Source organism: Muntiacus reevesi, chromosome 21, assembly GCF_963930625.1.
Source record: "Muntiacus reevesi chromosome 21, mMunRee1.1, whole genome shotgun sequence".
Lineage (NCBI taxonomy): Eukaryota > Metazoa > Chordata > Mammalia > Artiodactyla > Cervidae > Muntiacus > Muntiacus reevesi.
Genome location: NC_089269.1, coordinates 27942120 through 27955685, shown reverse-complemented (window position 1 = coordinate 27955685; position 13566 = coordinate 27942120). Strand labels below are relative to the sequence as shown.

The window sequence follows — 13566 nt, the reverse complement described above, 5'->3', positions numbered from 1 at the left end:
AAAAATCTAAATGTCCATTACTGGATGAATGGATAAAGAAATATAAACTAATTAGCTAAATAAATAACTACATAAACAATGGAATACTATAGAGCCATAAAAATAAGGATATCCTGTAATTTGAGACAACATAGATGGACCTTGAAGGTATTATGCTAATTGAAATAAGTCAGGGAGAGGAAGAAAAATACCATATGATCTCAATTACATGTGGAATTTAAAACAAAAGAAAACAAAAAAAAGTTTATAGATATAGAGGACAGATTGATGATTGCCTAAGGTGAGGGTGAAGGGTTGGTGGAATGGATGAGAGAGGTCAAAAGTTATAAATTCCAAGTTATAATAAATAAATAAATTATATAATGGAAGATACAATGTAAAACAGAGGGAATATAGTTACTAATACCCTACTGCATTCTTGAAGGTTGCTAAGGCAGTAATTCTTAGAAGTTCTCATCACAAGGAAAAAAAAATTAACTATATATGGTGATGGATATTAACTAGACTTATTGTGCTGATCACTTTGCAATGTATATAAATATAGAATCATTATACTGCACACCTAAAACTAATATAATGTTATGTCAATTGTATCTTAACAGAAAAAACATTATTTAAATGAATAGTCTATATATTAATATATGAAATTAACATGCATACATAATTACTGTGTCACACATGGGCATGTTTCACACACATAAAAAGGTTTTGGGGGAGGAAACGACTCATGCTATATTCTATTCTCTCATTGAAAAAGAACAATGTCCAAACAGCCAATTCCATCTCTGCAGAAAGATGTGATGAAACCTTTTAGGATAACTACTGTGAATGTCAAATGCATGCAACCAAGTATCAAATGTATATGTTCAGTTTACTATACATTATAAAGACAACTCTGACCTCAGTTCTTTCATAAATAAAAAAGAGCCCTCATCCTTGTCTACTATTCAATATGTCAACAATCCAGTACAGAAATTATGAAACTTATCATTATTTCCATTAAACCTAAATCAGGTCAGATTTATTTATTATCACCTATATTTATTCATTTAGTATTTATTCATTGGGGGAATAAAAAGCCTAAGTAAAAACACAAGAGCACCCCTTAATCTCTTTACCAACGATCTAAAAAGAACACTGTTTGAAATGGCTCTTCTGTCATCCACAACGTCAACTTTTTTTTATAAAGTACATTTTAAAATGCCATATATATCAGTTTTCATTGGGCAGTGGTCTAAATTTTCTCCTAATAACACTGACCACACAAAATAAATGTCCTACAGCTAAAGTTAACTTTAACAACTATTTAAATATTTTCCTACTTTTATAATTCTGTTATAAAGCAATTACTCAGCTATATTTTGTCTTACACTTATTTTAGTATTTTCTATAGGTGTGTTTATACTGGCACATAATTTACCAAGTCAAGAGTGTAACAGTTTAAAAGAAAATTAAAATGCTCATGGCATTTTAATCAGTTTTGCAAACTTTATGTAAGATATTAATAGGCAGTAATTTTTAATTAATACAGAATCTTTTAAAAAATGAAATAAAAAGAAGCATATTGCATTTTAAATTGTTGAAATAAGGTTCAGAGGACACCAACTGCTGTATAATGTAAAGTTTAACTATTCTAATGATGAGCCTAATGTTTGGAATATATAGAAATGATCTGTGAATCTGTAAGGATGAACACTGCTCAGCATCATTATTCATTCTGTGTATATCTATAAAAATTTGAAATGATAGCAAGCAAATAATAAAATTTGATACATATAGATGCATTGAAAAGTCACTTTTCATTATCTTGCATATTTAATTTATCCAGGTTCATCACAAGAAAAGGGTGTTCTTAATGTCAAAGTCTAAAATCATTCTCTTTATGATTATTCTCTCTTAAACAATGAGCTATCTCAATCATTTATGTCCTAGTAATTCTGGATAAAACAGAATAAATACATCAATGTAAATTAACTTAGGATTTTTTTTTTCATTATTCACAATATCACAACATAATTTCACATCTTAAGTTATGTAAGATTGTTAGTAATGAATTTAATGTTTTAAAATGAGCTACCCATTAATGACTAGAGCAAAAGACTAATTTACTTTTTCAAATTTCATTCTCAGGTTGAGTAATGCAGATGCTGTAGATTCACACAACTCAGTTACATCTTTCCAGGTTGCTGTCATTATTTCAGAATGTAGGTTTCTAAAGATGGTTACTAAGTTATCCATCTGTATCATTGAGCAATGAGAAAAACTTATCCACTGTTATGTAGATGAATAAATTCCAGTAAAGCTCATAACACAATGGAAGATCCATGATGTGCTGTTTACTAGTGTGGTGCTAGTCATTATTTGTCACAGAATCATCTTATGTACCAATTATTTCTTGTACCCGACTGCTTTACTTATTTCTTCAAATACTTGCTTGGCAAAAAAAAAAAAAAAAAAAACTTGAGAGTGTTTCAAGTTCTCTGTAGGAAGGTTATGTGGAGAATTGCTTTTTCTTTTGAATAATTTTCAAGATTTATATCAATTTGTGTGAAATAACTGAAAGCAACCCAAAACCTTCACGAGTAAATGAAAGAAATCTAAGGGAATGTCACATCTTCAGCAGTCATTAGGGTTAAAATGGCTATCTCTGAAAGGTTATAAGAACACAAGAAGCTCTTTACTTTATCCTTTCTACCAAAAAAAAAAAAAAGGAAAAGAATCATAGGCCATAATGCTACTGAGTCTCAATCAAATCAAATACCATTTAAAAAAAAAAAAAAACACCCCAGCAGGAGTGGAGCTCAGCATCCTATTTATGCCACTGGATCAGAACAGTTAGGAGAGGAAGCCATTCTCACAAATCATTCTCTTGTTAAATTCTGTAGTGGGACTTCATTAAACCTCCTGGCTCTTAGCACTCTACTTTCAGCCTGTTCACAAAGAGCTCAGCTGGCAATACTGACTCTTTAAAAAAAGTCTTCAATCACACATTGTCTTTGGGGGTTTTCTTTTTATAACCACAAATCATTTCTTTCTCATTAGCTCCTCAAATCTTCAGTTCAAATTTTTTAAAACATTATTTTTAACTACAAAGCAACCAACAGCAACAACACAAAAAAAGCCACAACAAATCCCATAAGGGGGGCATTCTGAGTAAGCCTCCAGCTCAACATTAAGAGTAGCAATACATATAATAGGAGGTGGTAAATATATATATATAACACTGTGTGCATGTGTGTGTGTGTGTGTCTGTGTGTGTCTGTCCCAGTTCCTGAAGCCCTGACGTGCTGTTTACTCCAGTACCACTGACTTTACTGGGCCTTTGTGGCTTCCTGCCACATGTCATGAAGAATCATTCCCCAAAGAACCAGCCGGCCATCTCTTGTCAGAGGGCGGCAAACATGCCTCACACATGTCAAGCTTCTTAAATTCATCAGGTAAAACTTTGAGGGCCTCATAATACATGTTTCCTCAAAATGCTGAACTCAGTTTTTTTTTTTTAATCTGAAATACTTTATTTACCATTTCAAGTAGTAAACTCACAGTCCTTAACAACAATCTTGGATTATAGTAAACCTGACTTGAACCTGCAAAAAGGCCCTCTGACACTATTAGTTTTGGCTCTGACTCAAATAACCAAGTTATTGGTCAGAAACAATGTGCTATTATACTGCCAGCTTTTCTGAAATCAGCAATTTAAGTAAACTGTTCCAACAAATGATTTAAATGAAGTCGACATCAAAGAAATGGAATTCAGAACTGAAGGGTCCAGTTTTTTCTCTCATTACTTATTTTCTGTTTAGATATTATATCAGCTCTAAAAAGTGATATGACTGTTACAGTCTATAAGATCTCATATGCTGATAAAAAGCTAAACATGGTGAACCCTGTTTATGGGAACCACAAATTTACAAAAATACCTTCTTTCCCCTAGAGTTTGTTTTTGAACGCAAGTTTATAGAAGTTTATCCCTCACTACTGGCAATAAGATCCATAGTCAACTACATTGCTTTATTTCTGCTTGAATTTTAATTCTACATCCTGAAATAATTATACAGTGGTCCATAAAAAAAAAGGCCAGACATACAACATACGACATTGTGTAAGATTTACATGTGGTTTGGTAATCTTCAAGTTGCTATTTCACATTTTAGAAAAGGTTCAATGCACAAATGTGCATTTGTTTTAAATGTGCACTTCTGATCCATTTTTGAGACTGTTAAAGTTTTAAATTATATAGTAGTTATTACTGGAGATCATCTATCAAATTATTTTTAAGTCTAGTTAACTCAATTGTTCCAATAGATGGATTATAACTATGGAAGAAGCAATGAATGAATTCAGTATTATTTATTTTAGCAGGGAATTTAGCAGCATTGAACATATTAGGAGGGAAAATAATTATGTTTAAAGATCAAAGGGTGTTATGTTAATTATGGATCTGTAATAAAAAACTATTTGGGTCTCAAATGTACATCAAATACACACAATTAATAAAAACAAAAAACATTTTAAACTAAATGGAGAATTTTTGTGTGTGTACCTAACTTATTTTCCGTTTCCTGAAGCAACTAAAATAAGAACTGACATTATTTTTAAACCACAATTACAGAAGACTTGATAGTCATTGTTTACTTAAAAGTGTTTATTGTGTATCTATGTAAAGAGATGGAGGTGCACATATGACTGACTTTAATCTTTTCATACAGCCAGTGACAGGCAGCTAAAGAGCACTAAAGCTACATGCAGTCCTGATTCTGACACATATGAAGATACATCACTGAAATGACCTCTTTCTCTTTCTACTCCTTCTTCATATCATCTTTATTGCTTCTCCATTTATTGAGCATTTCAATGCTTCACAATGTGCTAGCATTTCATATTAGCTCATTAATTTCCACAAAGTCCTATAAGGAAGACATTTTCACTCCCATTTTACAGATGAGAAACCTAAAAATCAGAGATTTCACTTGCTATATATTCAGCTTTTGAATCCATATGTGTGTCAGAAAAGAGTGTGTTATTAGTTCTACCCTACAGAATTTTCCTAAAGCAGCAGCAAAAATATCTCCCTAAAACACAGTCCAACAAATATTGAAGACTGATTTTGACAGACTGGCCTCAGTATTAAAGAACCACAGAAAATTATAATTGCATAAAAGCAAAACAGTTACCAAACTATGCACTAATCAGCTATGAAAATCTTTCAAAACTCTATGGTCAAAATAAATATTACTGGGACGCTAATGAGTTTTAAGGTGTTTTGGAAGAAGATGATGAGAAAAATAATCATAACAACCATCACTTTGGCATAAGCACTTCATAACCCATAAACCACTTTTATGAGACTGCTTTTATTTTGTTAATTGTTTTTTTTTCTTTTTTTTTTTTTTTTTTTTTTTTTTTTTTTTTTTAATATTATTTTATTAGTTGGAGGCCAATCACTTTACAACATTTCAGTGGGTTTTGTCATACATTGACATGAATCAGCCATATAGTTACATGTATTCCCCATCCCGATCCCCCCTCCCACCTCCCTCCCCACCCGACTCCTCAGGGTCCTCCCAGTGCACCAGGCCCGAGCACCTGACTCATGTATCCCACCTGGGCTGGTGGTCCGTTTCACCATAGATAATATACATGCTGTTCTTTCAAAACATCCCACCCTCACGTTCTCCCCCAGAGTTCAAAAGTCTGTTCTGTATTTCTGTGTCTCTTTTTCTGTTAATTGTTTTTTAAAACTTTCTATCACGTTTGATGTTTACAGTCCATGTACATTCATTTTCTTTTCAACAGATGAGAACACTGACTCAGAGAAGTTAACTGACTTGCCCAGGATCCCACAGCTGGTATCAGGGCAGTCCTTGATTGGCTCAGACAGAAAATGGTACATGAACATCAAGGATGCTCCTAAGACTGCAATAAGCAATGAGACTAAGAAGGCAAAGTAAACAAAGAGTGCCTGCAAGGAGCTCACAGTCAACTGAGCAAATGCTGAAATGCAATAAAGGTGGCAAGAGAATCCAATGCGTTCATGAACGTGTATCCCTAGCCTGATACTGGGGTGAGGACTGTCTGCAGAGCTTTCTGGAAGATGCCTACCTCAGCTGGGTCCAAGGACAGGAGTAATTACAGAAGAATTACAGAAGTAATTACAGATAGAAGATGTAGAAGATGGTCAGTGGGGGCAGGGCATTTTAGACCAAGACTTACCAAAAGAAAAGCCCAGACAAAATCGACATGGTGACATTTACATGAAAAAAAGATGTAAACAATATAATACTACTACCCTGAAGGGAGCAGCCAGAGAGGATTATGTATCTAGGCAGAGCAGTATTGAAGTATTTTGAATCCTATCCTTAGCGATGGGAAGCATGACTATGTATTATGGATGGAACTAATATAACCGATTTGTGTTTCAGGTCAACGTACCTGTTCTGTGGAAGACGGATTCTATAAGACAAGATGGAGGCAAAGAAACTGGTTAGATGTTAACAGTTTCACTGGGCAAGAGATAATAAAGCAGTGATAAGAAGATAAGAAAGGTGTTGAGAGATATTTAAAAAGCAAAATAAATAAGATGGTAAGGTGACTGACATTTGAGAAATGGAAGAGTAAAGCCATGATCCCACCAACGCCTACACTGCCTACTACTGTGTATCTATCTGCATGTTGCATTACCACCAACTGAAATGAAGAACATGGAAGAATTCAGCTTCTTATGGCTCGTCTGCACCTGTGTTCACTGCATCACTACTATTTCTTCGGAACGAATACTCCCACACTGGGTTAGGAGAATCTTAAAAGCTTAGGGAAACCTCCGATAGTTCCTTCTTGTTTTACTGAAAATCGTAACTATTGTTAAATTCCCAATTCATTGGGGTGTTAAACAGACTGTAGTGCCCAAGATATTTCAGCCAAGGTGTTCTGTTTTTGTTTTGAGGCACAGAGTTCACCAGTAGCAGAGAGGAGCTCTAGGAAACATTCCATCAGTAGCAATTAAGTCAGCAAAAAGACTGCACTGGTCTTTTTTTTTTTTCTGCCATTGTATCTCTCTGGCCTCAGCCAATCTTAGGCTTCAAGGTTCAGCCTTCCAGAGGCTGTCAGTGGATAATCAATTCTACCGAAGAAGCGCTCTGTTCCTTCTTTGCATGGAAGGCAGAATACTTATGGGAAACATCAGCCAAAATAATAGTTCTTCAGGACAGAGTAGAATGCACATCCTTTTGATGATTCATGTGAACATTCCTATTGTATGCCAAGAACACATTTAAAGGGATAGCAACATCATTAATGATACCATATTTTAGAACTAAAAAAAATAATAATAATAAAACAGGTGGTGAAATGGAGAGAATGGAGCAATTTCACACCAAGGGAAGAAAAATGGACAAGCAATTATTGGAAAAGAGCTGGATTTCACAGAAATCCCATTTGTCTGGTTACAGAGCATCACCTGGTTTAGAGATGTGTGGCATCTGCCTTCTCTTTTAACAGAGCTATTGCTGAAAGGGCAGAAAAAGCAACTGTTTCTTAAGCTTCAGAGAATAACTGGTCCCCGTGAGAGGCCTGTGGAGAGTGCAGTGGGGTGTGAACTCAACGTCCAGCTCCCTGTGTCTGACTGGCCCAGCACTCAGGGCTACAGGGAAATGAAGGGCTATATGTCTTTTAGTGTCTATTGTAAGAAAGACATACAAAATGGGATTAGATTTTCTTAATGGTTCAAGTCGGCAGAGATAACATGTGATTGCTTGGGAAATGGCTGGTATATGTTAGTTCCTTTTCATTTCGGTTTCCTGTGACAGACACAGCGATGGGAACACGATCGCTCTGGTGATAGAGAGTCACAAATTTACTTTGTCAATGAAATTGTGACAGTAATAAGAGCTGCTTTATCTGTGAAGTTGCAAAGGGAGTGGAAAGATTAATAATGCCATCGACTTTACCCTGTTTAAGCAATGAATATCACTGAACCAAAGAACTGTAAAAAAAAATCTTAGGGTGGAGGACAAACTTGGAAATGGGAGAAATTTGGAATTAAAACCCTTGTGGTTTTATCGACTATCTTTCTTTCAGGACAGCATGCTTCAAAACGTGGAATTATTTAAAAAGCTATAGATACGATTGCCATCATAAATAAATCCAAATTTTAAATACTTTGCCATTACTAGAAATGGTAAATAAAGTTATTTTTCTTCCCTTATTTTTCTATAAGTGTTTTGAGGGGGCATCCACCATGATTTTCTAAAAGGCTACTTTCTATAAAGAAAAAAATGTACCCACTTTTTACATTAACTATGAATTTATTCAAAAATAAAAACAAGTGGGAAAATTTAGGTTGGCTATCATGTGATTTCAAGAAGAATCTCAAGGCCCACCTGGCACACATCTAATAAAGGCCTAATAGGTTTAGGTTAAGATAGCAAAATTATATAAAACAAACCCACAACCATTCTCAAAATGCCAACCAGAGGCATAAATTTCAGCAGTTTCAATGGCATACTGTTTATAAACCTGGCTGGGTGCCTCTCTGTATCTATTCTGTTCCAGTTGGACTTTACATTTTATAGGTATGTCACAACCTGTAAAATGGTTATAAACACCACGTTATACATCTATTTCCTTAAAAGATGGGGCCATTGTGCAATATGCAACACTAGTCTAGAAGATAATTCACTTCTCCCATGACAGCAATCGTAACACTTGTCGACATTAAAATGCAAATATAATAATCATTCAGTGACTGAACAACAACAATGTAATCAATCAAAATTGACACAATATTTCTTTAAAAAGATGCTTGAATTTGTTTGTGTATTTTAGGTTTACAAAGAATTCTTGAGGAGGTGTGTAAATGTTTTTACTGGATGGAGGGAAAATGGTGCATAAAAACACAAGTCATAAATATAACAATATTGATGATTTACATTTATAGATAATAATATTTTGATTATTTCAGAAAATGACAGAATATCAAGTTTAGTTTGACTGAATTTTCTGGTTAACTCAGAGTTAAACAGAAACACTTTTCTATTGCTATCATTCCAAACAGCATTACTTCATCATTTTTTATTGGTCATGTAATGGACATTAATAATTTTTCAATAGGTCAAATTACTACAGATCCTTTGAGTTGCTGAACGTTTTTCCATAACAGTAACACCCCATTACACATGAAATGTAATCATTTTGAAATCATTTCTATTCCCAAAGGGTCATAATTTTCATTAAATTATCTAGTTATTTTGCATAACCTCAACATTAAGTCTAGCACTACCTTTGATGGCATTAACAAGATCCAGCACATTAGGTTTAAAAGTCAAAGTTTTTTTTAATAAAAACTTAATGATTCATATTTGGGAAGAGTTTTAATAATGTCTACATAATAAATTATCATGATTATATTACTTCAGATTTCTCAGTTACAATTGCAAAGGAAGAACTGTCTAGAATTATCTGAACATTACTATTTTTCTTATGAAATAGTTAATATTATTAAAATTAAACAATGAAGCTATCATTAACAGTAACACTTGTCTAGTACAATGCTCCTTATTTATAAAACACTTTGTAACACACAATATGTTAAGCTTTTTATATGTATAATCTAATTTAATACTTGAAATATGCTGTGAGGTTGGTATTACTGTCCACTTTTTATACATGGGGCAACTAAGACTCAAGAAATTTAAATAACTTTTTCTAGGTCACACATTAGGTAAACGACAGAAGTAAGACTGAACAACATTCTATCTGACTGCAATGTCTATACTCTTCACTACACGATTCTTTGTAATGTACTCCTTCCAGCTCTGGTAATTCCCGAACTCTAGAGTAATTTTTAAAGCCCTTTATTCTTTGTGTAAGTTCATCTGATAACTTGTCATTACAAGGACTGATGAGCTTGCTTGAAAACAAAAAACAAAAACAAGTTTCTGTATCCCAACGAAGATCTATTAAATCAGGTTCTCCAGGGGCCATGCCTAATAACCTGGATATTTAGTAAGCTTCAGATAAACTCAGATATATATGATGAGATATTTCAGATAAGCTCAGATAACAAACTTCATCTAAGTTTAGGAAACCCTGTCAAGCCCCAGGTTTTCCTTTGCTCCTTTCAAATACAGACCACCAGGCAGTCATCATAGATGACAAGCTCTTCATATATGATTTAATGCAAACTACTGTTGGCACTCAGAATCAAAGTCGCCAGGAGATGCTGAATTTCCACTGGGACATCCCTGTGATACTTCTACAACTCCAGTATAACGCTGGAGTTCAAATATCTATTTCAAATTGTAACAAGTATTATATAAAGAGTCTACTAGATGCCTAGTAACATGCTAAGAATTGAAGAGTACGCAATAGAAAAGTCAAAGAAATCACGAGTTGAGAATGGAATATTTAAGGAAATACACAGATAGAGTCTCTAAAAGAGCAGAATTGAGATTTCAAAGAAAAAATCAAAAAAGCAAGTAATTCTCCAATCAAGGTTAATTTTTAAAAGCTAGAACTAATCATAAGTGTACTGGGGGTGGAAAATCAAATGCTCATCCTTACATATAAGAAACTTTTTTCCCCCAAAACTTCTACCTGGAGCACCGGGTTCTATTGCCCAACATCAATTCTCAAAATTAAATATTTATTGCATGAGGAATGAGGAAAGGAAAAGGTTATTTTTAAGCTCATACTGACTCCAATAGTGCCTTTTAAAAGTGAACCACAAATAAAATACAGAAATCAAAAACAACTATGGTACTAAACTTCTTATAACTGTTTCCTGCTGTCAAACGGATTCATTTTTTGATTAGTTTTCTTTGCAGTAACTAGTGTTTTTCTTCACTTAATCTCAAGGGGGGAAAAATATATATATATATAGCTTTTCAAGTTACCTTTGAAAACTTTCCTTTGTTTCTATTCCTTAGTTATCTTTTGCTGTTGGCGATCATTTTACTTTCTTTCACATTTGTGCATATTACTCTAGCTTGTATTTTAACAGTGATGGAAAAGCACATATTTTAATACTTGAATAAAATAATAACTTCTCAACAATATACAGATATTTCATAAGTTTATATTAAAAAAAAACCAATAAGAACTTCTAAATTCCTACATAGTTTTGGATTTGATTATTTGTACCCCAGTTTTCACTGAAATCCAGGCTTAGGAACATAAATTCCATATGGAAAATTTAAGGCTGAATTAACTTTGGAATTGAGTATAAGACTAGAGGAAGAAACTCTATTTTGATTTCAATGTCTACTATAGACACAGAAGAACAGCTATTATTTATAAAAGCATCAAATTCCCAAGGCAAAGGACTTTATGAAGTAAAACATCTCTGACTAATGTAACAGACAGTCAAGTTCCCTGTCACCATTGCCTGGAGACAGACACACCTTTTCATGTCTTGTATTCATCCTGGGCTACTTTCACTCCCTCTGGAGGGCTTTTGAACTTGAACTTGACATCTCTTAAATTTATGCTTTTTCTAAATGCAAAGGGTTTTTTTTTCTTACAGTTTTCGTCTTATGTGGAGTTCAAATCTAACTTAAATTAAAGAGAAGAAGTCTAGGCCTTAGAAATTCAATGTTTGTTCTTGATCTTTTCTCTTTTTTTCTTTTGTTTTTATGAGGTTGAGCTGAAAACCCCAAAGTGGGACACAATGGCTTTAGAGACAGGAAGGAAATATTCTTTATTCTTTTTTTTTCCTAGTGTAAAAAGCCCACAAGGCTCTTTTGTAGAAAGCCCACAGTAGAAACACTCCCTCAAAAAGCACCTTTTTCTTCATAATAGCCTTAGAGGAGACAGTGCTCAGAAAGATGACAGAGCAAGTGTTGCTAATGTCATACTCAGAAACAAGCTAAGTGGTTTATGGCCAAAATCCCTTTTTACTCTATATACTTGTCAAAATATGGAATTTTTTTTCATCAACACGAAGTTCTTTAAAGGTCACTGTCTCTCAAATTCCACAATAAATAATGTCCCTAAAAACAAAAAGAAAGTTCTCAGATAAGACATAGTAAGAAATAGTCAGCATGACATCATGGGAGAAGGAAAAAGGTATTATGAGAACGAAAAAACATATGAAATTATGGACTCAAAGGAGGTGACAGAACCATTTCTGCATATCAGTTACAGACATGACTTTGACATTCAAAAACTTGTAGTTGTAGAGTATGGTATCCATTTTGGCTCACATCACACCAAATAATAAATCTTCATCAAAATTAGCAAAGTACAAATGTGATTCATTCACTCAGCAAATATTTATTGAGAGTCTGTTACGTCACAGGCACTGTGTACACAGAAAAAGACTGCAAAAGTCCCTACTCTGTGGATGGATCTTACATTCTAGAGGGAAACAATCTTTTCACCTTTTTGTTCTGAACAGACACTTGAAAGTGCATGACCTGAAGGAACAGCAGATTTATTTCCATTTAAAGATAAAACTTTTGTGGCAATACCTGTCATTCAATTAAAGCTCTATGTTTGAAGACCCAGAGATGAAAGCACATTCTCTTCCTCTATTTGCCCAAGACAAAAAAGCTCTTGTACTTTTCCTGTAACAAACACTTACAGGGCTCCCATAAGCAAAACAATAATTTCCTTTAATTATGTTTGAAATCACATATACATAGCACTATTTAAAGTCTCTAATTTATACAAACTAATTTATCATACTCTAAAATATCAATGTTGTATCTCATATAATAAGTCAATCTCAAAAAACGTTCCCCAGATCTTACCTTGGACCGTCAGAGTAGCTGATGCTTCAGCTTTTCCAACCATGTTCTCTGCAACACAAGTATATGACCCCATGTCACTAGCTGTCACCTTCCGAATTTTCAAGGTATGATCATCTCTGATTTCATATCTAGTGACATAACGAAAGAAAGCAGAGTTAAGGGAGCTTCTACTTGAAGAATTCCATCGTTACAATTGCGGCATATTTAGACATCAAATCACAGGCAATATTCTCTTCAGAAAATTTAAAGCAAAAGCTAAATAATGTGGCAACCCTCTATGTAAGCATGCACATAGAAATAAGCATTTTTTTATATTCACAGGGGCAAAAGTATTACACTACTTCTTAAAAATTAAGCTTATTTATTTTTAGTTGAAGGATAATTATTTTACAATATTGTACTGGTTTCTGCGAAACATCAACATGATTCAACCATAGGTATACCTATGTCTCCTCTCTCTTCAACCTCCCTCCCACGTCCCTCCTCATCCCACCCCTCTGCGTTGTTACAGAGCCCCCGTTTGAGTTCCCAGAGTGATAGAGCAAATTCCCATTGGTTATCTATTTTACGTATGGTAATCTATATGTTTCCATGTTACTCTCTCCATATAATCCCACCCTCTCCCTCCTTCCCACTTATGCATCCATAAGTCTGTTCTCTATGTCTGTATCTCCACTGCTGCCCTGCAAACAGATTCATCAGCATCATCTTTCTAGAGTCCATATATATGCATTAACACATGATATTTCATTAAACTACTTTTTAACAGAATATTTTTGGGCAAAGTTGGCACTTATTCAGTTCTTTCCTCAAGCTC

The 13566-nt window shown here is 34.0% G+C and overlaps 1 protein-coding gene across 1 annotated transcript in view; it reads right to left on the bottom strand.

The window, feature by feature from the left end:
• Positions 1-13566, bottom strand: part of ROBO1 (roundabout guidance receptor 1) — a 444051-nt gene that overhangs the window by 99045 nt on the left and 331440 nt on the right. Inside the window, exon 6 of the mRNA XM_065913546.1 lies at positions 12750-12877. Within this exon, the coding sequence (XP_065769618.1) occupies positions 12750-12877 (128 nt within the window). The remainder of the gene's footprint in view (positions 1-12749; positions 12878-13566) is intronic.